Genomic DNA, 26,408 nt, shown 5'->3' with positions numbered 1-26,408 from the left:
ATACTGCCATGTAATACTGAGGCAAATGTGACAATTAGCTCCATTTATAGTAACATGTCAAAGCCCAGTTTAAAAAATGAAATATTTTATTAACATGGACAAAAAAAAAAAAAAAATCACATTTTTTTTAAAGCATGAACTCAAACATGCATGTGTGTACAGTAGTTTGCTATGCAGTATACTATCAGTCAAAAGTATGCTTATGGAAAAAATTCACATACCTATCAGCGCCTTATGTTACATAATTAATGCTCCACTCACGGAGGAAAAATAAACTACACACACACTTTATCATTCAATCAAGTCATAAATAGTAGCAAAACAAACATACTGCCAGCGCTCAATGCTCCATGTGTTTTTGTTCTAAAAAGGGACTGGAAAAGAGGTATTTTCAATATCACTTTCTGTATTTCACAAAGAGACTGAGTGTCAGGACCAAATTGCATTGTAGTTAGAAGGTGTCCACTCTGCTGATCACAAATGGGAGGGGAACAATCAAATTATGCCAAAATATCACTGCTCTTCAACTGAGAGCTGAGCTCGGTGTCAGAGGGATGAAGGCACTTCAGGCAGAACTTCAAAACAGTAAAAGTAAAAATGTAAAGTCTATTAAAAAAGCCGTTCAGTCAGTAGTGCCAAAGCTTGCGTAAGTCATACACTTACTTACTTACATACCAATAATGTCTCCAATTACAACTCAGAGATTACAAAATCCTAATATGTCCCACACAGGGAGAGGGACATAATCAACTCTTAAGACTAGTGTTTGTTTTCTTCAGACCAGAACAGCTAGACGTGGTTAGATTTCAGCCAGTGAAGCCCACTTCTTTAGCCCATGCTCTTCTTTTTCTTCCTTCTTAGTTACTGTACACAGGTGTGTACTCCCACTGACAAAGTCTCTATTGTTAGGCCATTAATTGAGATTGTTGTTATCTTCTATAGCAGCTTCTGATTGAGGATTTCCCAAATCATTAATTTCCTGAAGAGAGGCATCTGGCACTGTGGAGAAGGAGGCAAATAACACTTTCAGTTTCACATTAAAAATGTTAAATTAAATTAAACCAAAAAAGTAACTACAATATCAGGTGAAAATAAATGACATACCTGTTTAAAGGTGAGAGACCTTCCTTTTGCGATATAGTCAGCGTATTTACAAGCAAAAACCCCACAGTCACTACCATTTCTCTGCTGGGGAATCTCCTACAGAGGCAAGGAAAGTGTGCAAAACATTAATGTGGAATAAAAATATTCACTTTAGTGATATGTCAATCATGTCAGTTTGACTTACAGTGGCCCTAAAACTTCCAACAGTCCATTTGCCACTGTCGAGCTCTCTGTCTTTCTTATCTTTGTGTTCCTCTTTCAGGTAGAGTCTGGAAAATGAGCACAATGACGCCAATAACCATGCAAGAATACAGGGCAACATACAGAAGAAGAAATATAAAATGGCTGCACAACTGAAGCGCACAGAAGAGCACAGTGAAGACTCACAGTAAAAGACTACAGATGTCATCATGCCTCTGGCCCATCGAGTCATATGACTTCACGGTCTTTGAGTTAAAATCAATCACCTGAAATGAGAGTGAGAATGAGAGGGAAGAAAAACATCTGTGGAGCCAACACTGAATCAGTGGATTTGTTGTGATAAACGAAAAGGAAAAAGCACTGTTGCACCAACTAAAAAGGAGGAATATGACATGGCAACTAATAATAAATCTGTATTAATTGTGGGCCTGACTCACAGCCATTGCCCAGTGGACGCCCAGGTGCAGGGGGACCAGGATGAGGTCGTAGAGGAAAAGGTCGACCGCCTTGGTCCAGCGCTTCACGGCAGCGTGTCCCCCCGCCTGCCCACATCCTCTACCCCGCAGCTTGGGGAAGAAGAAGGTGCTGAACGAGTAGACTTTTAATGCTGCTGCATCACGAGAGCTCCGCTCCATGACCAGGGACAGGTAGAAGTTAATCACCTTTGTCGGAGCAAACAGAAGAGGGACAATATAATAATCTATATTAAAGCACCGCAGTGGTGTATAAACAGAATAGTAGGAGGAAGGCTCACATGGTACGGACCATCGCACTTGTATTAACCACAATTTGTGATGCTAATTAGGGAAAGCAGGTCACCCAAACAAACTTTGTTTCCATGGTGACTAGGTGCAGGAACTGCTGCTACCAAACAGAGCCTGTCTGAATGTGAAACACTGACACCCCACACGTAGAGATGATTTAATCAAAGATGAAGAGGTCGGTAGTATCAACTTTTTTTTTTTTTTTTTTTTAAACAATAGTCTGCATTTTCATTGAAAGCAATGCAAAGAAATTGTGCAGAACTGTGGGCCAACACTGAATCAGCTTCATCAGTTCTGAGAACTGATGAAGCTGCTTGGATTAGCAGTGACGTCTTCAAGTCAGTCTTCACAAGTCCAGACGCCTTGTTTTAACTCTTTGAGTGAATATGACCTGGATGACTGAGAATCTCCACAGATATACTGTTGTTATGTATGTATGATATAGCATGTTGCCAGTGACACTGAAAAAAATAGGTAGTCACCATTATGCCTTCTTCCAAAAGCAGTGTTTGGTATATTCATGAAATCCATCTTTCAAAACTGTCCTCGTACTCTGACCACATACCTCATCGTTGAGCCAGCCGCCCTCCTGCAGTGTGGCCAGGTCTCTCTGTGTGATGCGTAGTTTGAAAGCGGCACTCAGAACAAGGTTAGGATCACACTGAGCCAGAGCACAACTCACCTCTGCTGCCATTTCCTACACGCAAAGAAAATAAGCACATGAAATAAAAGCAAATGCACGCATGTTTTCTTCAATTAAGTGACTACTCATGACAATCTCACCTTGGTCAGCCAAGGTATGTCTTCATCGCTGTGTCGTGCATGTGCTGTGTGTGCAGAATGTGAGTCAGGCAGACCGACGGCGGGAGTCTCTCTGTCCACCAGATTGAGGCGAGTAGCTACTTCTGTAGAAAGGTCCAACTCTGTTGCCTGTTTCTGCTGCAACACAGGACGACATTACAAAAATAATACATCTGCCTCATAAGTATAACATAATGAGCGCTTTGATGTGCCATGAGAGAGCAAGAGAAATGACTACCTTAGCACATCTAGCAGGCTGTGTGTCCTCAAAGGCTCCACTGAATGTCTTACTAAAGGTCAAACTACCCCGCCTGAAGATCAATCATGCATAGGTGAGTAAAGTCAGAAGAGGTATGTAAGCAGAATTCATCAACATACATGACACACAGAGATGTACTATACCAACCTGTCCTTGGTTGCAGATGCATTTCTCCATGTAAATACACTTGGAGCAGCTGTGCAAAAAAAGATGTGTCAGTAGATTCATTAGAGCATGTTTACTGGACATATTTCAACTAAGTTTTCAAACTACTCTGTGAAAAGGGGACTGCTAATTCAGTGAATTGTTTAAATCTATTAAAAAGAATGTCACAAACAAGGACGAAATAATTATAACTTATTGAGACTTCCAACTCTGAAATTAAAGGATCACTTAGTACCCAGTCAGGTGAATATTACCTGTGTATCCTGTCTTCCTGGGCACTGATTCAAAGGCTTTTCCTGAAGCAGTAGTTATGGGATCATGCTGTGACAGTGACTCACTGGGAACAAAAGGGGAAAAAAAAGGAAATCAGCTCATGTGCAAGGGTATGCTGTTAAATTGCTCTTGATGTAACTTTCAAAACCACCACAAGAATAAAAGGGTTACACTCACTCTTGTGGTTTGGTTTGGTTGAAAGGTAGCGGTTGGCTTTTGCTGTATTTGTCTGTCACCATCTCCAGCAAGCGCCTATAGCGCTCCTTATCATTCTGCTTTATGGCCTAAAGGGAGAATCCAGATACATGATACTTTTTTAAAATACTCCCAAATACTGATACCAATGTCAGCTTCAAAAATACAGTTTTGTTTGAGCTATAAATTTAACATAATAAATCATGCATTTTATTATTATTTCTTTTTACAAAACAAAGCATTATGGAAATCTCGATTTCATAAAAATCATACAAATGATGCAGAATTTTTAAGTATTCTTATATACATCCAAACAATTATTTTACCTCCTCCACGGTTAGACTGGGCTTGTAGCAGCGGCTATGTCCAAAGCCATTGCAGGTTGGATCAGGATTAGCAGTCCCCACCCTCAGAGAAGGCCTCGAGGGCAGCAGCTGGAGAGAGCCTTTCCTCTCCTTTTCCTTCCCCCTGTCGGCGAGCCCTGCAGGCAGCCCTGCCCTGCTGGATTCAAAAAGGTTATGTACATTAACATGGGTGCATTATCAAAAGTTAACACTGATGATTATGGTAAACTAGTAAACTAGTTGAGTAGAGAGAACTGTACCATGACCACTTGCCTGTATTTCCTTATTAAAGGAGGCGAGGAGCTCCGAAAGGGGTTCTTCCCACCCCTCTCATTCACTCCACTCACCGGTTTACCTGTGAAAAGAGTGACCAAAGTGAGAAGTGGCCAGTACACGGTCAACAGATCGTTGATAGTAATAACAGTCATCACTTACTCATTCTCCACTCAGTACTGTTCAGCCATGAGGTGTGGAGCTCATCTATTCCCATCAGAGTAACAGGCTGGATCAACGCAAGAAATGCAAGTTGATTAAATATGGAGAATACACACCAAATGCTGCTTGATCACAGCAGTTTTAAGTGTCCAATGTAGTGTCACACTGACTTTGATTATACCTAGTATCTTGCATCCTGATACACATATTTTTACTTGATTTATGTGATAAATATCACTGTTCATGTGTCTCAAAAGTAACTTAATCAACTGTGTGTCATCAGATTTTTCTTCCCATTCACATTTGATGTTACATTTAGAAATATCTGCCTGAGCTGTTTGATGTAGACATATCAGCAGTATTTGCTGATACAGCTGCGTGCCATGAATGTGTTTTGTAGGTTTATTTTAGTATATGCAAACTACAAGAGGTGAGTGGGTGGGTCTTAAAAAAAGAAAGTTATTTTTTATGCCACACTGCACACCCAATATAGCAACGTTTTCAAATGTGTCGTCGGTGCATTTTGGATTTTACACACATGTTGGAACTTGTACTCCAATTACTCAGGAGGTCTGAAGAGGACCAAAACTCCACTGAGATGCACTTCTTATCCTCTGTATATCAAATTGCAGAGTCTCTGTGCCACATTTCAAGTATATGACTGATGGAGGAAGTTGGAACACAAACCTGTGTCTCTTCATAATGTCGAGGCTTCTCACACCTGGTGTTCAGCGGGTTCCTGAGCCTGAGCAGACCTGCTACCCCGGCCAGAGTCTTCTTCACAAAGCTAATGACTACATCTGACACACAGTACACCACAGGTCAACAACTATCTTCATTTGAACCACTGGAATTAATATCAAGATTTTTTTGTTGTTGTTTTTAACAGACCTCGCCGGGGTCTTTTCACCTCTACCTGGTCACTCTGGCAAACACTGTCGGCAACATCAACGCTGCAACAGAAAAAACGCAGTCTGAGATGGGCAATACTAACAATATCACAATATCATCCAGTAACACAGTTTAAACAATATGATGACAGATTTGGGTTAGTTTTAGCTTGTGCCTCTCATGTTGTGATTTTTCAGTTATATTGCCTAAAATACATACAGTCTAATGCAACAGTTCTGCAATATATCCTACCTTCATTAAGGCTAGAAAATGCACTTTTTATTTAAGCCTTTTGAAAGAGGTGTTGACTCAATTTTACAGTCCTTGTGAAACCTGCAGTTTGTGGTTGTATTGAACAGTACCGCACGGTGTTGGTCCATGTTAAGCCTACTCTAAACAAAACGGTCAGGCTACAGCTAACAATTTTCATTAGAGTCAATCACTGCTCAGTCAAGTTTGTCTTGTGTAACAGTCAGTAAAATCTGAGAAAAATGACAAATTCGTTCAGTGATTAAAAGGCGATTTGAAGCACCTTGCTTTGTCTGAGTCCAAAGCCCAAAATATTCAGTTTCAATTTTATTCAACTGAGAAAATCAGAATATTCCCACTTTTAAGTGACTAAAAGCAGAGAATATTTGAGATTTTCGTGAAAAAAATTGTAATAATTAGCGTTAGTTAATTCTCAAACAGTTGCCAGCTGAGCTCAGTCAACTTTTATATGAATAAATGAACCATGTCGAACTATGTTCACAAAATAAATCAAACATATCAAAATACATCAATAAAATAAATGAGGGCGATATAATATAATAAACTTGTCTCAACATAATTCAGCTGTATCATGAACTGCAGCCAACAAAATGATCATAACAATAACAGTTTAACCTAAAAATGAATTAACCTTATTTAGTGCAGGGCTGTCATGCTACACTGCACTAGTATTAGCTCGGTGTAGGCGTGTACATACATATCATTTGAGTTAAGCCAAACATAACGTGTTGGGTGATTGTTGGTGCCTGCAAAAATACGCAAACTAATGTAAAAACAATTTGTGTTTTTCACGATTCTTCGCACAGGTCAGCTAACTCGCCTCAACTCAATATTTGTTAGCTGACTTTGTAGCTAGCGTTAAATGACTTTTTAGCTATTAACCTCCTTGGTCAAGATGTCAAGACTGATTGCTTTCGCTAGATAACGTTACATAAACAAGGCGACAGAACGGTGTAGCCACCATTCAACTACTATTACTGAACACCTACAGAAGAGTACAAACCAGTCAACAACGGACCTCTGATAGTTCCGTTTGGTCGGTCTGCTGTGGTTCTCCTGTCGCTGTGCTCCCGCTTTCACGCCAGGTCGCGTGTGTACCTCTTCGCTAATGTTAACGTTGCTTTTCCCGGGCCACTCGGTTGGGTTTTGCCCCGTAACGGGCTCGAACAGCGACGAAATTCCGTCAACTATCCATCCATACATCCCAGACAAATACGAGAAAATTGTAACGGGGGTTTCTGCGCGGGCCAGGACTATTTCACCACCGTTTAGTTCTAACACCGCGATCTACGACACACCGCCTTCTGTTGACTTAGCTTACCGTTAGCAGTGCTATGCTGAAACGAAGGATGTGCGTCATTCAGTGTTGACGTTCCACGAAAGGCGAACGTTTTAAACTTCTGTGAAACACGGGCGGGCGGAGTTCTGAAATAACAACAGGAAACGACTACTTCAATAAAGGAAATGACAACAAGCGGCCTTAACCGATTTAATAAACGAAGAAACCCATAAAAGAGACGGTAGGAGGCGTCAGCGGCAGACCGGGCTATTATTGGCTAATGGTGAGCAGATCAGGTGTCAATTTTTAGTTATATAATAATGGTTCACATCCAAGTCTCAGTAATAACAATTAGGAAACGTGTTTATTGTCGTGGAGTTGACAGGCTGCTCAAAAATGTATAAGAAATATAGTCAATTAAAAACTACTAACTACCTTCAGAACAAGGAAAAAAAAAAGATGAAAAGTCAAAATTTAAAAGTCAAGATTAGTAATGCGACTTTGTAGCTCAAAACAGTCAGTTTTGACTTAACTCACAATGTTGACATACCATGAGTATATTTACATTTACTTTTACTAACCTTGTCATAGATTTTTTTTCTTTTCCTACTGGAAATTGGAGTACTGGTACATAATGATAAAACTGACTACAAAAGGAAAATAAGACACAGCCTGACTAATAATAAACAAGAATAACAGAATAAGAATAACAGACAACTTATGGCAAAAATTAAGCTTTAAATACACAAAATGTCGTTTGAATCTGGACTGCAAAAGTGAAATGTCAACACAAGACAACATTCTTAATCTCAGTAATGTTTGGTTAGTCTCTGTCTGGGACCTCTGTTACTGAACCTGTTTATCTTGTATTTATCTTGAATAAATATATAGCACAAAAAAATCTAATGTGCACTATGGATCGTGTCTTTCATTGTGCAAAAATGACAGATACACCATGATATACTCTAAATAGGAGAGCTGCCGCGAAATAAACCCAGTCTGTTCGGTTTGAAAGCGCACATTTTAAAATATTTATCAACTTTATAGTGGAAACACAGATAATACAAGAGACACATATGGTTCACCTTTATGCAGTACGCACTCATTACCTAGGCTGCTCACGGATTCCCAGTATAAAACCAGTGCAAATTTGGACACATGTAAAATGAACATCAGTCCTATTTACATACAGTAGCACAAAAGGGTATAAAACATTAGTAGAAAAATAACAGACAGACATATTTAAAATAATGGGGAAAAATATTCTGGCAACAAGAGAATAGAAAAATTACAATAGAAAATATTGAAATATAATTTACATATTTATAAAAATCATGTTATCAAATAACTCAACACGTGATATACTCCCTTCTACAGATCTCTACATGGCCCTAAGGCAGGGACAGTCTTGTAACGATATGCAGAGTGGAGACATTCCTTCAGTGGTCAAACAGCTTCGGTTTGGGCTGGAGAACAGATGAACCTGACAGAGGACACAAACAAAATAAAAATATTTAAATCAGACTAGGTCGACAGCTTCCTTTTTCTAGCAAAGCTTAGTAACATAAAATCCATACTTGAGTTATTATAAAGTTAAAAACAAAACCGGTGGTGAAGGCCTGAGGCTGATGCACTCTGGTCTTGGAGGCTAAATGTCTTGCAGGTGTTGCAGATAAGCCATATTACATAATTATACTGAGGTATTTGAGCATCACTACACTAGCAACCATTTTTTTTCAAAGCAGACCATAGCAGCTTTATCTGATTACTCTTTTTATATCACAGACAATCGCTGTTTCAGTTCATGTTGTGTTTGTATGGAACAAGCTTTATAAGTAATCCATTGGTCTTGCTAAGTTCAGAAAATTTGAATGGCTCACGTGCAACACGGTCGTCACAAAAAAAATACTGTCTAAGAGAGAATATTTTTAGTGTTTTGTAAATTAAATGTAAAGGCCGTTTTTGAGAAAGCTTTAAGACTTTTCGAGGGCTGCAGATACCCCACATATTTAACCAAAAAAGGACAGTCATCCAATTCAGACAAGGCAATACGCAAAATCAGAATCCCAGAGTCAGTTAGGCTGAAAAGACTTACGACAGGAGAAGTGTTGTAACGTAGGAGGATTCTTTCACTGCTACTCTCAATGCACAGAATCACAAGCACAGTAGTGTCCCATGACTAGACTGAAATTTGCACAGGATTATATTATGCTTTATTATTTGTGTCAGGGTTCAGTTTATGATAACACACATTCTGAATCAAATACGACTCAAAGACATTTCAGATGTCAGAACTCCCTCAACTGCCACATTTTCAATTGTTATCAGTAGTTTCTTGATAACAAACTCAGTGTTCAATGTGAAGGATTTCTACAATCTGTAGAAAAAGGGTTTTCACTTGAATGAACAAAAAGACAAGAACATGAACCTGCAGGGCATCTATGTTCCAGACCAGAGTGTCCCCACCTCTTATCTTGTGCATTCTGTGACAACTTAGCACCCATTTGAGAGGTGGACTGTGCTGCTTTACTATTTGGTGGAGTGAGTAGGTTACACTCACACTCACCTGGACCATAAAGGTAAAGAGGCGACAAGCAGCTCAGGTACAGCCACGTCCTATTCTCCTGCAGCCAGCGCTGCCGATAACCAATCATATCAGGGGAACAGGCTGACTGTATCCTCCTTTCCTCTTTTGGGGGCGGGGCTAAATTAGTCTCGCTTACTAGGTTGGGAGATGATAGAGCACACAGGTTTGGTGGGGTTTAGTAACATGCTGTTTTGCAGGAAGTGTTAGGCCGCCCACCACAGAAATCATAATGTTGCCTCAAATGACTTGTCCTGTGTAACAAGCAGTGCACTTTCTGTTTACATTTCTCAGAAATGTAAACAGAAAAGAATAGGAAGACACTGCCTGGAAAACAACTGACCAAATCAGGAGACATTCAACTATTCTGGGACCAGACTACACAATATTTTTGTCTTTTGATATACTGCCATTATCAAGTCAGATTAGTCAATCACAGAGTAACTGATTCTTGCCACAATTTGGCCGAGAGGTACTGCACACCACTTGCTTCTAAGTGAAGGTGTTCACAGAAAAGTGGTCTATGTATAAAAATCTAAAATGCTAGTCCAGGATTGCTGTGCCTGATGCCCATTTTCCATTCAGGCCATTAGAAAGTTGATATTGTGAGGTCTGATCTCAGCTAAGAGCTATAAAAACTGGTCCCCTGTAAGATCTCCCCGTGTGATTTCACGTGCTACTATTCGAATTAGGTGCTGAGAATCCAAGAAGTTGTGATGAAGTTGGCAGAGTGGGATGCCTTAAAATGTTTGTGTACCATCACCAGTGTGAACGGATTTATCTGCACACTCCTTGTAGTACTGCCTTGTACAACCAATCACTGATGAACTAACAGTTTGCCATGGAACACAGTGCAATAAATAAAAGCCAGGAAGTGACAGCATCCCAGTCATTTAACCAATCTACTGACCCCAGTGTTGCGCTTACATCCCGTTTCCAGTGTGCAATGATTTTCTCAAAATTTCCTCATCCTCTGTGCATTTTTCTCCATCTTTTCACCTGAAATTAACCCGTTTCACCCAACTTATACTTATAGCTGCTCACTTTGCCTCGCTCCAACCAACCGCTGTTGGACTTTTTCTAAATGGTGGATATATTCAGTCAGCGATCGCTCCGGATCCTGGGACGTTCCTCCTGAATGCCCTGAGGCAACACTGGTGCTGGAATATGACCTGTGGAAAGAAGAAAGCTCAGTGATGAAAAATGACCAGCTTAAGTAGAACAGCCTTCAATGAAGGAGGAGAACAAACCTGTTGTGTAGCCTGAAGGGTGATTTGGTGGGTGGTACAAGGGCTGACACGGTGTCTCTGTGGTCGGCACTGCTGTCTCTGTTTGGTGATGTGTCAGTATTGTACCGTGGCTGTTGTTGCCTTAAAACTTCAACTTTAGGCCCTATAAGAGTCATTAAGATTTAAAAATCCACCCACTCATACACACATGGTCAAGTAATGCATATTACTATAAAATGTCTTCCTGAGCTCACCTGAAGCATGCCCATTGACAGTTCCAGACAAGGATAATCTTCTGATTGCTCTATGCCATTTCCTGGTCAGGAACTTCATTCTGAAAAACAGTATGTGGTAAGTTTTAGTCATACACAGGGGCAGAGCTAAGTTTTGACATCCTGTGTATACTCCCTACCTCGAGACAGCAATGATCACTCGTACAGCAGTCCTAAATCGTCCGAGGGGTCTACGCTGGGAGGACAGTGGGGGGGACGGACGGGCCCCCATGTGAGCAATGAGACATAGTGTGGCCTGCTCACACTCCTGGAAACCTCCCAACAGCAGCAGCAAGTAACGTTTCTGGTACACCAGAGCTTTCCTGAAGCTCTCAGCACGCAGGTAGCGCTCATACAAACGTTGAACCTGCAAACCAATAATCACAGTCTAGTTAAGTCAACAGCTTGGATTCACCCCAGTAGACCTGTTGCCTTTTAAACCAACTTTTTTCACAGCAAACATGTTGAACCATGAAGGGTGCAGGTATGATTATCATTGATTCTGACTGCATTTAGGCCCTGGACATCTAAAGTTATGGTATTATTCAAGCTCTGACATGGCTTATTGGGACATCAAAGCAGAATGGATTCATCATTAATGTTATTAATTCCAATTGCGCTTTTCCTGCTGTGGGAAGTCAAAATACTGCTGTGGAAAAAAATGGGATAAAATACACCATTTAGGATGAGGACAAATTTATTGCAGTGTGCGCATCACATGAAATCATCAACAGTACAGAAAACAAAGCAGTACTTAATCTTGCAAAAGCTCAGCTAATGGACAGCTGGCGTAATGCAACACCATTGTTTCTATCATAGCAAATATGTGATGGTGCGTGTGTTTACTACTGACCTTGCTGTTGCTGGTCATGTCATTGATTGGCCTGTTTTCAGTTTCTGTAGTGACCTTGGCGAGCTCATTCTCTGTGCGGCGCAGCTCACGCTCCAGGCAGGTGAGTCTGTGTTTGAGGGTGGTTCTCTCCTGACTCATGGATGTCACGCGCTCCGTTAACTCAGAGTTCTCTTTCAACAACTTCTCCAGCAGAGTAGGTGATGACGGCACGGGCAGCGTCTATGATGAGAACAGTGCCTTCATTTTACAACAATCAAGTAAGTTCATATATTGCCAGCTTTACATGCACCTAATAGTTATCAAATACAGGGGAAGAAGATGCCAAGGAAAAGCATAAAGCTTTCTTTAAAAGTGCCAGTTTTACTGTACCATTACTTTTGCCCAGATCAGTAACCACAAGTGTACCTGTTGGTTTTGTGTGCCGCCTGCACTGAAGTTACTTTGGAGATTCTGTGAAGGCGCAGCCTTGTGTTGCTGCCCTGTGGTTCGTCCAGAAAGCCTCTGAGCAGCCATCTCTTTCTCCTCTCTTTCCAGCTCTGCCAGGGTGCAATGCAACTCCTGCATGCGCTGCTGGTCCTGCTGCCTCAACAACTCCAACTCACACTAAAGACAGAAATGTTATAAAGCGGCATGTTTGTGTTTATCCAAAATTATCTTACACATATGTAAAAATAAGAGCATTATATTTGTCCAAAAAGGAGTGCAGTACAAAAAGTACAAGAAATAGATTGAGGATATTTTACCAGTTTGTTATTGGTCCTCTCCTGTCTTCTCTCTCTCTCCATCTGCTCTTGTCTCCCCTTCCTCCTCTCCCTCTCCCACTGCTCCTCCCTCTCCCTCTCTTTGTCCTTCAGCAGTCGCAGTCTCTCCTTCAGCTCTGCCAGCTCCACCCCTTGGCATCTGGATCGCTCTCGCTCCATCTCTAAAGCATGGCTAGCTTCCTGTTTCTGCTCCTTCAAGGTCTCCATAGCTACACGATGTCGGGTGGCGGCCTCCCGCTCCCTCTGCAGCTCCTCTCTCCTTGTTCTGTCCTCCTCTTCCCATTTCCTTTTACTCTGCAGTAGCTCAGTCCTCAGTTTATCCATCACAGATACCAACTCTTCCCCTTGCCTTCGCTCCTGCTCGAGCTGGGCACGCATGTCAGAGATGAACTTCCTGTCTCTGACTGCATCCGCCTCGTGTCTGCGGCTGAGTTCATCCAACTGTCGGGAAAAGCGGTCTCTCTCTTCATCCATTTTCCTGTGAGCATCTGCAAGCTTAGAGTGAAGTTCTGTTGACCGAGATTCTGCTTCAGTGAGGAGGCACTCAAGACGAGTCTTTTCTTGCACGCTGAGCTCTAGCTGGTGAGCAGAACGTTGACGTTCATCTTCTAGCTCCTTCTGGTTGTCGTCTAGGCGTTTTTCCAGCAGCACACTGCGGGACTGTTCTATCTGAAGCTCCTGTCTGAGGTTGCTGCAGGCAACCCTCTCCTGCTCTACCTGACCCTTTAGAGCCATGACCTCTGACCTCTGCTGCTCAGAGGATACTTGCAAGGCCTGCAGAGGAAAGAGGCAGGTCATCTTTCAGAGTTTAAAAGAGAAAACAGAGCACATTCTGCATACCTCACACTAATCTTGAAAACTAAAGCCAAACACAGTGGAAACACCAGGTACATTTGTTTTACTTTGCCTTTTCCCCAAAACCATGTTAAGCTATCATGAACATTGCTCAGAGTACAGGGAAGCAAAAACGACCGCAATTAGAGTATGAAAAGATTTCTACTAATAAAGAGAAACTAAAAGCAGCAGAGTGGTGACAATGATTCGGCACGACTGTTGTTCTGATGGAATTAGCGTTGTGGAAATGCATTACACTATTATACTATGTGAGCTGCCATGTGAGCTGTGATAGATAGTAACATTTAATTTCACCCTATGCATTTCAACAGCCCCCAGTTATATGTTCAGTATTCATGCAGCATGCATTTTTAGTCCTCATCTTACCCCTCTCCTTTCCTCCTCCTCTCTGTCCTTGCGAAGACTCACAGCTCTCTCCTGCTCGAGTTGATGTTGAAGCTCCTGGACTCTGGTCTGCTCCCTCCTCAAGGTTTCTTCACACTCTTCCACAGCCAGCCTGGGGAAAAGCACAATTCTGTTTTTTTGTTTTTTTTTCCACGCTTATGCTGGCATTACATGAAAGCATGTTTGAGAGTATGACAGAAACATGGTGAAGAGAGAAAAGGTTTATACAAGCATCACCACTACTCATGGGTCGAAATGAAGTGAGCAAAACGAGACAAGCAAATTAAATCCAGAAGTAAAATAATGTTCATTATCAATCATGAGCATTAAGGTTCATAAGTTATTATGGTAAAAATGGTCCAGTTTGCAGATTTGACCCAATATGACTGAGAATATACAGTGTAATTTGTTTAATAAAATGACAACTTATGGAAACAGTGTCCTTCAATTATTCATAATTATTCAATTATTCAGTGTGTGTGTGTGGCGTACCTGAGTGATTGCATTTTGTCCTTTTGTTCTTGCTGAGTGTCATGAGCACATTTCAGTTGTTTCTGGCTCTCCTCCAGCTCAGCCCTCAGCTGGGTTTCAACCTGTCCACTAAGCTGATCTCTGTGCCAGTCATCATCACCTCTGTAGTCAGTCTGAAGAAGAAAGTGATCAGCACAAATAATCAAGAGAGCCAAAGGACTAATTCAAACATAAGGTTTAATGTTACACTTAAATTAAAACTAAAGCGAAAAGACTCACAATTATGTGTACACAAAACTGGCATATTATAGGGTCACACCACTATCTTAAAATCTGACACATGGTTTGCTTTCACTAGATGATTGTAAAGTCTCTTTGAATCACAGAAACTCACCTCTGCGTGTCTCTGGGCCATTCGACAGAGCAGCTCTCTGAGAGCAATAACAGTCTCTTGCAGTGCCCTCTTCTCCTGCTGCCAGCTCATGGGGGGGTTGGAAGATGATTTGTCCCTGTGGTCCAGTAGCATGGAGCTATCTTCGGAATGATGCTGCGTCTGACTCAACGATAAGGCTTTGAAGTCTGAGACATGAGGCTGGGTTGAGGAAGCAGTGCGACGTTGGGACAAAGTGAGAATTCGGCAGCTTTCTTGATACACTTTCTTCAGTAGCCCCTGCAGCAATATGGAAAGAGAGACAGAGTAAGGCTAATTTAGGCTAATTGTCAAATAAACAGAATTACTGCTAAATGTAAGAGGCCTACCTGAAGCTCTGGTGACAACAGGTCATCACTGTAGCTCATACTGCCTGCGGCACTATCTGTGTTAACAGCGGGGTTTATTCCTCGGCAGCGGAGATATTCAACAAACTGGGCATCCAGCCGTTCTGTCTGCTCAAGCTCCACTCTCAACCTCGCACCCAATTCTGAGCTCACATCTGAAGGACAACAGGAGAACAAAAGAATTCAGTAGAAAAGTCTGATGATATTCTCTGATTTTCTTATCATCAAAAACTCCATAAAAAAAAAGAATGGGGTTGTGTAGCCGAGATGTGTTATAAATTTCCTGCTGTTTGAGCTTTCCAAATGTGAAGCCAAAACATCTTGATCACCCCCTGGAGTCTGGCTCCAGTACCAGTCATACACCTCTCCAATCCATATTAGCAGATAGGACACAGACAAAACTAAAAACTCAAAGATCACATCAATGGCTGTATAGGAACTCGATTGCACTGTACAGATTCAAGTTGCACATGACGTCATCAACTCAGGAAGGCAGTGCTCATATTCAGGATATTCTGGCTTCAGTTTTGTACAGTGAGAGAAAGTGGGGATGTGTCATCCATCTTTATATATGTCAATGATTACAACACATAGTAACAAACAGATATATCAAGAAGTGCAAGTCCAGTTGCCTTGAGGTAGCACTTCTAGATATACTGTGACCTGGATGAAAATCTCTGCAAACAACAGCCATGCTGCTATCAGGCTCAGCGTGGTAATACTCACTGCTGCCATAGCCATCACTGGCCCATTCTGGTGCCGACAAGGAGGAGCTGGAGCCAAGGGTAGATGGAGGTGCCGTTAGGTCAAGTACTTCCAACTCATGCACCTAAGGAAAAAAAAAAAAAGAATTAGAAGAACGTAAACAAATTATTAACCACATCTGAACCAAAGACCAGACGAAAATGAACTGAAATGCCACAAAAACTTGCATGCATGAAAGTGTTCGATCACGTACTTTGTCAGTGTCCAGTGAGTCAAGCATGGAGTAGTTGTCAGACATCGACACAGAGCCCGGGGAATGGGTACTCTGTGTGACTGAATGTGGTGTGATGGTCCTGGAGTGTGGCGGCTCCATCACAACCCTGGGAGAGGTCTTGATGTGGGGGAAGTCCAGGCCTGTGCTATCGAGAGCACTGATCTCAGACAGACGAGAGCCGAGAACAGAAGTGTGGAAGCGCTCTGGAATTCTGTCTTCAGAGCATTCAAGTCTCCTTAAAACCTCTGGAGAGCTCAGAGAGGCTTCATCACGAGAGACACTCACAACGTCTTCAAAAGCTCTATGAGAAATATCTGACAGATGAAGAAAAAAAAAAAGTCACGATGAAAACATACCTATGTTGGGATGTCATCATATTTACTTTACTTATATGATAACTCCTCCTGTGGAGTTTTAGACCTTTAGTAACACTACAGAGCTGCTTTTCATTTTGTTAAGGAACACGGAATGTAAACATAACTTTTGTTTGCTGAAAGGGCAATGGTCTTTAAAGTGGTGGAGATGCCCTGGGTACTTGAAGGGGTTCCCCAGCAGAAAGGAGAATCATTCATTTTCACCATAAGCTATGCTAATAAAAATATGTGACTTTCAGTCACAGGGAAAGAGGTCATAAAGCAAAAATCTCACCAGATGAGAGACCCTGGGACAAAATCTTATCAAATGGGGTTTCCATGGTCTAATTTGTGTAAGTTTTTGACATCGAGTTTGGGAACCAGGGGTCTATCTTTAGTACAAGAGCACTATCAAACCACCATCTGATAAGAGTAAGTTAGCTATACAGAATGAGGCTTTGAACAATGATAATTTTAATTTGATTAACAAATTCTTTAGTCTACAAAATGTCAAGAAACATTAGAAAATACCCATTACATGTCATCAGCATTCTGTTTTGTCCAACAAAAAGCCCAAAACCCAAGCACTTAAACCAAATCATAACACATTCAATTAACAATAATAAATCGGAGAGAAACACCATATTCTCAAAACTGAGAGGTTGGAAACAGCACATGCAGAAATAATTTTTAGCAATTAATTAATAGTTTTAACCGCTTGAAAGCAACAGAGAAAAGTAAACTGAATATTATTAGAATGCACATTGCTACATTCAAGCAGCTACTGAATAAGCTCAAGCAATGTTTGTTGAAATCTACTATTGGACCAACATCACTACATTCATAGCGCAATAAAATAATGGCAGCTCATTTCATTATTAGAGATAGAGAGAATATGCCATGGGACTGTACAGAATATGAAAACCTAAAACCAGAGTATGCTTGAAGAATCATAAAGTACTCACCTTTCTGTCGGTATCCGTGTTGGTGAGCAAATGTGTTCTGCTGGTGATATTGTTGTCTGAGTTGCTGTAGTTCTCTTTTCTGAAAGGCCAGTTCTTCTTCCTGTACAGCAAGGTCTTCTTGTAGACCTTGAAGCTCTGCTTTCAGCCGCTGGTTATCACTCTCCAGGTCCACTAGGGCACGGCCTTTAGTCTGGGATGACACAAACAAGTGACATTTCTTTCCAAATACAGCTCTTAATGTTATCATACTCAGCCAAGCCACATTTCTGTATCTCACAACAAACAGTGGATATGTGCAGAAAGAGCAAAAGCAGGTTCTGCTGCCACGGTTGTCTTATATTCCCACCTGTCCTTCCTCATGCAGTTTCTCAGCTCTTTCTGTACTTGTAGTCAGACCCTGTTTCACCGCAGTAAGCTCTGCTCTCAGAGCGTGATGCTCTGCCCTCAGTTCGGCAAGCTCACCCTCCTTCTGTCTCAAGGCAGCGTCTGCTTTAGCTAGGGTCACCTCAGCATGGGTCTGAGAAGAAGAAGAATAAATCTAAGAGCTTTTCTTAGACAAGTATTCTTGAAACTCTTTATTCACATATTTATATAAAGCTTTATTTTGTTCCACTACAGCCACGCTTCACACAACAGCATCAGCCAACTTGCATTGCAATGTAAACACGAATTTAACAAGTACCACATGCACATGCTGTGCTTTATATCTGACTCAGCCTTTTATGTCTACTGCTTCATACTGCATTAATGCACTAAAACAACAATGGCTACATTAGCTAAAAACAACAAATATGAACTTTTTTCAAAAGCAGTTTGAACTAAAATGTATAGACATTAACAAACACACTGCAGCCTCTATAGCTTTCTTTTCAACAACTACAACTTCTCCCTTACCACATCCTGCCAAGATACGGCGTAAAGAAATGAAAAATAAAAGACACCAGGGCTTTAAATTCAACAGCTAACAAAGACTTTCTTGCAGCTTCCTCATTTTAATGTCACTTCCTCCGTGTCAGTAAGATTCTGCCGTCTCAGGACCAACGCAGCGATGACGTGTTACGGCAGTTAACTACAACCAGATGTGGTCTTGCCTACAGTTGTACGCTAGCAAAAGTAGCAGCAAAGTATTTCCTGCATGGACATGGGGCCTGCTGAAACAGGTTTATACAACAAGTCAGAATTTTGTTACTGAAGAAAAACACAGATCCCATTTCAAACCTGGAGCATTGGGATAAAGAAAATGTTCCAATTCTTATCAGGGTAAAGTCCAGTCAGTACAATTTTGATCATATAAATTCATATAAATGTGCATTCAGACAAAATTACAGTTAAATATAAAAATAAGTAAACAAACATTTTACCACCATCAACTACTTATAATCATTGACATTTTGTATGTTAGATTTGGTTATTTTCTAGATATTTACTCCCTTTATTTTGACATATCATTCAGTTGGAAACAGACAAAGAGGCTGAAATGTTGGTTTAGATTTGCATCTTGGTTTATGATTTTAGTGCCAACAAAAAACAGTTTATGTTGACACTGACACTCACCAGGACTTCCTTTTGAGCATCTTCTTGGCTGGATTCCTTCTCATTGAGCTGAACCATCAGGTTCTGGATACAAGTTCTCATTGATGTTACTTCCTGTCTGAGCCTTTCAATTTCCTCCTGGAGTTGCCCCTCTCTCCTCCTCAGCATGTCGCGTTCAGCAGAAAGCTCCTCTTTGACTGACTCGAGGGTTTTAATATTTGTTCTTTCATCAGCAACCAGTTCCTCCATATCCACCACCTCGGCTCTTACCTCCTGAATTTGTCTCTCAAGAGTAAGACTGGTTTCTCTGAGGACTTCTATTTCCATCTTCATCTCCTGCTCCTTTGTTTTTAGAGTCTGGATCTCGCTCATGTTCTCCTGTTCTTTATTCTTGAGCTCTATAATCAGGCAACTGAGATGGTCGTTCTTCTCATGCAGGGTGCTCACCTCTGCAGCTTGAATTTTGAAAGTGTCCCTCTCCTCCTCAGACAGTTTCCTCTTGTCTCTCTCCTCTTCTATCTGGGATTTGACTTCCTCCAACTCAGTTTCTTTGACAATCAGGAGACCTTGGAGTTCATCTGCCCTCTCCCTCTCAGCTTTCAGCCTCTTTCCGAACTCCTCTCCATGTCCCCTGTACTCCTCCTCCTGCGTGAGCAATAATCGCTCCAGTCCTTCTTTCTCTGCCACAGCAGTCTCCAGCTGATTCTGTAGTGTTTTCAAACGAGAACGAAGGGACCGAGATGAGGCAGAGTGAGTCAGACTGAGCTCTTGCTCCAGGCTGTTAGGGCGTTCCCTCTTCTCTTGCTCCTGGATGGCATAGTGGCGAGGTTCTGGGCTGGGAGCTGGTGAGGGATTGATGCTGTCGCCATCCTGAGAGTCACTCACTTCATGCAGGTTGGGGCCTAATGTGGCGAGTTCTGCCTGCAGCGTGCTGATGACCTCGTGAAGCCGCTCCTCTTCTTCCTGTTTGTCCTCACGCAGCCTCATGATTTCAGAATGAAGGTGTTCCACCTGTGAGTGCAGATCTTCAAGCTCAGCCTCCAAAATCTTTTTTGTGAGAAAGATTCAAACAATTAATTAAATGTTTTATCACAACCTCATCAATTATGGGTACATCCACACGGTTGGCATGTATTCTTTATGCACTTATTCTAACCTTGGTGTCCCTGGTGTTCTCCAACTCCTGCTCCAATCTTTGGATCTCATTGTTCAGGTGGTCGATCTCCTGATTTTTCTCCTGGAGTAATGCTGAGGGGAGGGCCTCTTCCTCTGGATCCTCCACCTCACACTGCTCCTCTTTCTCTTCCTTGAATATGGTGAGAGCAGACACATTTTCCTGCAAACAGAGTTGTACAGTTAAATTTGTTGTTTTTGAAAAGTTGACTTTTCAGGAAAGAATAACCGTAATAGACAAAAACAACACAATATAAACATCAACGCATTCAAGGACTTTTTCCAAGACAAATATATCCTCCTGAGTTTTCAATTTGTAAGCTTATCCGCTTCTTTACATAAATACTCTATACCAGGTAAATCCATTTGTTATTTATTTCTTTAGCCATTGCTTATATCTGACATTTGAAAAGTCTGATTTGAAAACACAAATTAATGCATGGGCACAGAAATATGAAACAACAGTATTCTTCCAGCACAAATCTGTTCAAGAAGAACTAGTTCACTGATGTCCAAATAAAATTTTCACAAAGCATTTAAATAAAAAAAAAACAATTTGGCATGAAGAAGGAGTAGCAGTTACCTTTAGGGCAGCAATCTGCTCTTGGAGCTCATTAACCTGAGCTGTATTCTGATTGGTCAGCAGCTCCAGCTGTAGTGTGAGGTGTTTTAGTTCAACCTCTTTGATGCTCAAGTCCCTCTGTACATTGCCGAGTTGGCCATGCAGAACCTCAATCTTAAAGACATAACATTACTTATTAAATAAAGGCTAAAAAATATCCTGAAAATGCTGTAATTGCACCATAATTGTATGTAGTACAAAAAAATATCAAGCTTTGATAACAAACTCCAGATTTCTCAAGCTTGTGGATCAAGCCTTCATGCCTGTACACATTTGTACCAAAAGGTGGCACTGCAGCCAAATACATCCATTAGCATCCACCACTTGTCAGCTTAAATCATCTTAGTTACTAGCTTTGCATTAAACTCCTACAGACCTCTCGCTCTTTGCTGTGTAGGCTCTGCTGAGCAGTGTCCAGGGCATCCCTAAGCTCCTGGGTTGGGTCACGCATGTTGTCATTGTAACAGTGTCTTGTCTCATCCAGTTTGGACTGAAGGGCGGAGATCTGAAGCCTGTTCGACAGCTGCTGCTGCTCTAGTGCCTGCTTATCCTGACAAAATGACAAAAAGAACATTCAAGTGAACATTACAGAACAATTTCAAGTTTGTTTTCAGCACAGTGCCAAGAGTGTATTTTCTTACTTGTGTGAGCTCCTGTTCTCTTAACTTTGCTCTGTGGAGTTCTTGTTCCAGTTGACTGACAGATCTATTACTCTCTGTGCTGTTAAGCAGTGCTTGCTCTAGCTCTCTGATTCGCCCAGCAAGCTTGTCTATCTCCTCATTCCGTTCTGCAAGGTCACGCTGGGCTTGCTGATTGGCTGCAAGCAAGGAAGCATGGTCCTCTGTCTTGTCTTTAATGATAGCTTGTAGACTCTCCACCTGCAGAGACATAGAGGGGACAACATTTTGTGATAACAAGTTTCTAGTGTTATAAGCAAGCATGCAGGGATTTGCGAATGGAAGACTACATAAATAAGCCATTCCGGGTCTGCAGCCACTGATAATGAACACTGAAGTTAAGACAGAGAGAGCAGTGACGTGTAGGTGAAAGAAAAATGAAGTGTGAAACAGAAGCAAATGAATATTAGCAGATGCAAGATGAAATTGGAATGAATGTAGAACTTAATGACAAGCACAAATAAGCACTAAGAATTAATCTATGGATGACTGCATAGAAATAATGACGTACGCACAATATACACCATGCAGAAGAGTCAGAGGAGCTAAGAGAAGTATGCTACGGTTTGATTTCATACCTGCAGAACCAAGTCCTCAAACTACAGCAATCCGTTCAGCACAGGGATAAACACATGGTAAAAGTCAGGCTCAATGGCAAACAAACAATGCATTCATCACTTCAAACTCTGTGAGAACTACTACATTCGTTTCAGTTAACTAGTTCACAATCTCGCCGGCAAAATATTAGACACTCATCACACAAAAAAAACAAAACACCACATCAGAAGCACACGCACACTGCAAAGGCAATGCACCTTGACAATCTTTTTGTAGAAAAAGGAGCATTTTCTATGATACTGACCTGTTGAGAGATTCATATTAGATTTTACTGTATGTACTTGCTATGACTGGGCCTCACCCTGTGTCCTTTGTTATCCACACTGACTGTCTGTCTGAGTTGAGCCTCCAGCCTTCGAATCTCCTGCTGGAACTCGTCTCTCTCGTGTTCACGCTCCACAGCCTGCTCCTACACGCACAGAAACAAATAATATGAAAGACTGTGTCCTCTACATTAAGCGGCAACATAAGAGATTAGTTGTGACACTCTAAAATAACATCAGAAAGGAAGTGAAGTCAGAATGCAAGATCATAAGTGCAACCATATTTTTAAACTTTGAGATTATTTCATTTTGTACAATTTACCTCTATAAACTGCCGATCATGTTTCAGCTGTTTTTCGAGCGCTTGGACCTGCTGGTTGAGGTCTTCGGTGTGGGTCTTGTGGTGTTGCTCTGTCTCCAGGCCCTTTGTTTCCTGCTCCTCCAGCTCTCTCTCCATGGCCCTGAGGCGCAGGGACAGAGAGCTGTGGTCCTTCTCCGCCTGCCGCTGCAAGTCCAGCTTATCCTGGGCCAAACGCTCCGTCTCTGTCAGTAGAGCTAGAAAAATAAAAAGGTGTAAGTGAATGTAAGTAAATACACACAGGAAGGTTAAAAATCACACAAGACCTAAGAGAGAAGTTAAATACATACAGTTATGACACATCCTGAGCCTTTCCTCCTGAAAAGGCACTGAATGCATTTTCTTTAACCACTCTGAACTAGAAAATTGTTTAAGAGGTAAAAAGGACACAGCACTTCAACAGCCTTTGCTGCAAGCTAATGGCAATGGCAGTGTTACTAACAGCAACCTCACACAACACTGCAAATAAACTGCACATTCACCCCCCCCCCCCCCCCCAAATCATACACTCATATGCCACTCTGACCCACAAACCTGCATCAGGATCTAAAATGAGCCAATGGCCTACGGAGAGAAGACACATCTGAGCACAGACATTATATAAGCATGTGGTCAAGCTCACTAAAGCTGACATGTAACATTTTTTTTGCAGATAGAGACACAGAGTGATTTCATGATTTTGTCTTTGCTCTGCTAACCTTTCTCCCTCTCGCCCAGCCCAGCGGAGAGATGTTCCTTCTGGCGCAGGAGAACTGTGTGCTCCTCACTGAGCTCCTGATGCTTCAGTCTCAGATTGTCCAGCTGTGCAGTGAGGCCCTGCATATGGTTCAGCTTCACTTTCAGGTCCTCCAGCTCCTCTGCTAATCTCTCCTCTTTTGCCTCCTTCTGCTGCAGAGACTCCTCTAGGACAGCCTTCTCAGCAATGCAGCCATCCAGAAGTCCTGAACACATCATGCAAAATCAAAAAGTTTGAAAAAGAGTAGAAAAACATATTTGAGTTCCCATGTACAAGAAATATGTGAGTTGCATTCAAACATCAGTGAAAATGGTGAAACTGGAGATAGATGAGCAAGGCATGTTAACAGTCAGTGGATTTACTACTGTAACCTGGCAGCAATCAATCAAGTGAAGCTGAGCAAATGAGGATACAGCGCTCACCCTCTGTCTTGTGGAGTTCAAGCTCAAGCTGACTCTTCAGCTTGACCACCTGATCGAGCTGTTCCAATACGAGCTTGTGCTGCTCAAGGAGTTGGGCGGAGTCTTCTCTGCCCTTAGAGAACTTTTCCTCCAGAGAACGGTGGACATCATGAGTCTGCTCCAGCTAGAGAAAAAGCAAGAAACACATTATTATTAGAGAGCCAACAATACTATGAAACAGGAGCAAAAAAGTTGAAAGGCTGAAGGTTTGTGTGGATTGCTGAGATATGCATACACCTAAACATGATCCCTTACCTGTGTGTTGGCCTGATTGAGCAGCTCCAGCAATGTGTCAACAGTGTGACGCAGTCTGCTACAGGCATTTAAAGCTGCTTCTTCTCCCCCAGGACTGATCTGAGTATCCGAAACCAGCAGGCTCTCACAGAGGAAGTGGGTCAGCTCCGGGTCATCTGAAGACAAGTCTGCAACTGAAATGCCTACAAAAAGAACAGGTCAAAATCAACTGTTGCATTGATGCAACTATTCAAATTACACATATAAGAAAAACTCCTTGGTCTCTAATAAATTGAATCCAACCATTTCATTAATCTCTACATATATCTGTATTTCCAACAAAAGCCAGTGAGCAAGACTGAACCAAAAGAACCAAAGTTTGCTGCAAAGCGTAACGTGGCCTGCAACTTGAGAATGAATCGGAAGCTAACAGACCTGATTCTTGTGCATCTTTGTTCCCTGTTGAGCTCCTCTGATGGGTCACCTTCTCAGATGTCTTGACTCTGGCACTGATTTTATTTCCAATTAGCTCTTCGGTAATAATCGTGCTGCGAATCATCTCAATCAACACATTCCTTAGCTTTTCATTGGCCTCGCCCAGTTTACGTCTGGAGAAAAACAGAAGTGACACGTCAGACACGCATACACCAAGCAAAGAACAGAAACAGCATGAAACTAATTATTTAGTATCATTTGACTGATGTCCCATCATTTTCGCTATTCAAATCAAAACATATTTTCTGAAATAAAAAGACAATTTCTGGTTAAAAAGAAGAGTAAAGGTAATAATAATGTACATTTTATGCTACAAAGTCCACTGTAGTACTAGGAAGACTTCACTTGATACAGAATCTATCAAGGTCCAAAGTTGCCACTTGCAGCCTACAATTCACTAGGTAACCATGAGTGATAAAAGCTGGTTTTCACTACTTAAATCTCATTTTTTCTTTTACTAATTCACCTACCAACAACCGTTATACACATGAAACAAAACACACATCATAAAACTGGCATAGAACCCTTCTTCACTAGTGACACCTCCCACCCCCTCTTCAGCCTCCTGCCCTCAGGAGAAAGGTACCAGAGCCTCCAAGCTCGCACCACCAGACTGTTGAACAGCTTCACCCACCAGGCTGTCAGGATGCTGAACTCTGTCCACTACCTCTGCCCCCTCCCTGTGTAACACACCTATTTACACAAGGACTTTACCTTAGCTGTTTCGCTCATAAAGAGACACACACGCACTGTGTGTGACTGTATCTGCACTACTGCCATTATTGTACGTAGGTTTGATTTTTATAAACTTGTTTATTTTTATACTGCTATATTTTTATCTTTTTCTCATTTTTGCACAGCATTAATACTTAGATGAGAGAGAAACAGTATTGCATTTCTCCTGCATGTCCTGCACATATATAGAACAGACAATAAAAATCTTTGAATCTTGAACTTACCGTTCCTCTTTAGCAGTTTGTAAGTCATCAGTGAGCATCTTTAGAAGGTTGCCTCCCTCCTGACTCTCTCGCTCCCTTCGTTGAAGGAGAGTGTCCAAAGTTTCCATCTCTGCGCGCTTCCCCTTTAACTCTGCCTGTAGACAGCCAACCTCTGCTTGCAGCTGGAAAAAATTAGCAAAGAGATAACCTGTGAATTCTACCAACAGTTAACGCAAGCCTATTAACTGCCCTTTTCCTACTTGTGCTCACTTCTGTAAAAACAAAGCTATGTTCAGACCAAAAGTAATCAAACAAGCATTTCAAAGACAGGCTCATTGTCAGCTTTCTGTTTGTTAGAAAAAAAAATCAAATATTCACAAAAAAAACAAAAAACAAAATCACATTGCCACCAACATCCTAGCAACGGCAAGAGCATAACAAAAGCAGAGAGAATGTTGCACATTCAAAAAGAAATTAAAACCAGATGTCGACTGTCAGAGATGACTCTCAGTACCATTACCAAAAATGCACTCAATTCATCCATTCTTCTAAAACCAGCCTAAAGCGTATATACACACACACAGACATACTGACTGTAACCATCAGGCATTCTTGACAGATGTACTGCAGTTAAGTGCCAAATTCAGGTGGAACTGATGCGAGCCAACTGCTGGATTCACTGCTGCACTGTCTTTCACAAGAGTCTTTCAGAGTTTTCCTCCAGGTCTGCTTCTAACGTTTCGTTCTTCGATTCCATCATTCTCTCCATCGCCTTTCACAACATCTTCCCTCTCTTTTTCCCTCTCCCTCCCGCTACCTCTCAAACATGTCTGAAG

At 41.6% G+C, this 26,408-nt stretch overlaps 2 protein-coding genes across 8 annotated transcripts in view; both read right to left on the bottom strand.

The window, feature by feature from the left end:
- Positions 1-68: 68 nt before the first annotated feature.
- Positions 69-7,147, bottom strand: senp2 (SUMO specific peptidase 2). Of its 3 annotated transcripts, none has more exons than XM_046413206.1 (17): positions 6,721-7,147; positions 5,433-5,494; positions 5,229-5,341; positions 4,542-4,608; positions 4,380-4,461; positions 4,089-4,263; positions 3,745-3,851; positions 3,549-3,631; positions 3,277-3,325; positions 3,109-3,181; positions 2,853-3,005; positions 2,635-2,766; positions 1,743-1,967; positions 1,492-1,571; positions 1,289-1,373; positions 1,105-1,200; positions 69-999 (listed from the first exon to the last, which is right to left on the bottom strand). In XM_046413206.1, the coding sequence occupies exons 1-17, from the start codon at positions 6,903-6,905 to the stop codon at positions 937-939; spliced, it is 1,830 nt and encodes a 609-aa protein (XP_046269162.1). In that variant the 5' UTR covers positions 6,906-7,147; the 3' UTR covers positions 69-936. The 3 variants fall into 3 exon arrangements, with proteins under 3 accessions (XP_046269162.1, XP_046269161.1, XP_046269159.1); XM_046413205.1 differs by having other exon boundaries at positions 2,853-3,008; positions 4,089-4,260; positions 6,721-7,140; XM_046413203.1 differs by having other exon boundaries at positions 2,853-3,008; positions 6,721-7,138.
- A 170-nt stretch (positions 7,148-7,317) lies between these two features.
- Positions 7,318-26,408, bottom strand: part of pcnt (pericentrin) — a 37,976-nt gene continuing 18,885 nt past the window's right edge. For 2 of the 5 annotated variants that reach the window (XM_046413198.1, XM_046413200.1), the window contains 30 exons: positions 25,594-25,754; positions 24,575-24,747; positions 24,161-24,342; positions 23,867-24,029; positions 23,407-23,649; positions 22,673-22,905; positions 22,389-22,496; positions 22,048-22,068; positions 21,434-21,670; positions 21,169-21,342; positions 20,754-20,906; positions 20,154-20,333; positions 19,019-20,044; positions 17,811-17,981; positions 17,465-17,654; positions 16,126-16,460; positions 15,894-15,996; positions 15,150-15,322; positions 14,785-15,060; positions 14,412-14,563; positions 13,902-14,031; positions 12,663-13,454; positions 12,325-12,522; positions 11,920-12,138; positions 11,207-11,433; positions 11,049-11,128; positions 10,816-10,957; positions 10,610-10,737; positions 9,548-9,703; positions 7,318-8,464 (listed from right to left, as the gene is read on the bottom strand). In XM_046413198.1, coding sequence (XP_046269154.1) covers positions 8,421-8,464; positions 9,548-9,703; positions 10,610-10,737; positions 10,816-10,957; positions 11,049-11,128; positions 11,207-11,433; positions 11,920-12,138; positions 12,325-12,522; positions 12,663-13,454; positions 13,902-14,031; positions 14,412-14,563; positions 14,785-15,060; positions 15,150-15,322; positions 15,894-15,996; positions 16,126-16,460; positions 17,465-17,654; positions 17,811-17,981; positions 19,019-20,044; positions 20,154-20,333; positions 20,754-20,906; positions 21,169-21,342; positions 21,434-21,670; positions 22,048-22,068; positions 22,389-22,496; positions 22,673-22,905; positions 23,407-23,649; positions 23,867-24,029; positions 24,161-24,342; positions 24,575-24,747; positions 25,594-25,754 — 6,570 coding nt within the window. In that variant the 3' untranslated portion in view covers positions 7,318-8,420. The remainder of the gene's footprint in view (positions 8,465-9,547; positions 9,704-10,609; positions 10,738-10,815; positions 10,958-11,048; positions 11,129-11,206; positions 11,434-11,919; positions 12,139-12,324; positions 12,523-12,662; positions 13,455-13,901; positions 14,032-14,411; positions 14,564-14,784; positions 15,061-15,149; positions 15,323-15,893; positions 15,997-16,125; positions 16,461-17,464; positions 17,655-17,810; positions 17,982-19,018; positions 20,045-20,153; positions 20,334-20,753; positions 20,907-21,168; positions 21,343-21,433; positions 21,671-22,047; positions 22,069-22,388; positions 22,497-22,672; positions 22,906-23,406; positions 23,650-23,866; positions 24,030-24,160; positions 24,343-24,574; positions 24,748-25,593; positions 25,755-26,408) is intronic. The other 3 variants (XM_046413199.1, XM_046413202.1, XM_046413201.1) reach the window with 2 other exon arrangements.

Source organism: Scatophagus argus, chromosome 15 (assembly GCF_020382885.2).
Source record: "Scatophagus argus isolate fScaArg1 chromosome 15, fScaArg1.pri, whole genome shotgun sequence".
In the NCBI taxonomy this organism is placed as follows: domain Eukaryota; kingdom Metazoa; phylum Chordata; class Actinopteri; family Scatophagidae; genus Scatophagus; species Scatophagus argus.
Note: the sequence above shows the minus strand (reverse complement) of the source record. Positions and strands in the feature narration are given on the sequence as shown.

Excerpts from the sequence above, each read along its gene's own strand:
- senp2 (XM_046413203.1), bottom strand. The coding sequence starts at position 6,905 with ATGTATGGATGGATAGTTGACGGAATTTCGTCGCTGTTCGAGCCCGTT. Across the intron at positions 5,342-5,432 it reads GGTGAAAAGACCCCGGCGAG|ATGTAGTCATTAGCTTTGTG; the intron begins GTCTGTTAAAAA and ends ACTGTGTGTCAG. Across the intron at positions 4,609-5,228 it reads GACATTATGAAGAGACACAG|CCTGTTACTCTGATGGGAAT; the intron begins GTTTGTGTTCCA and ends GCGTTGATCCAG.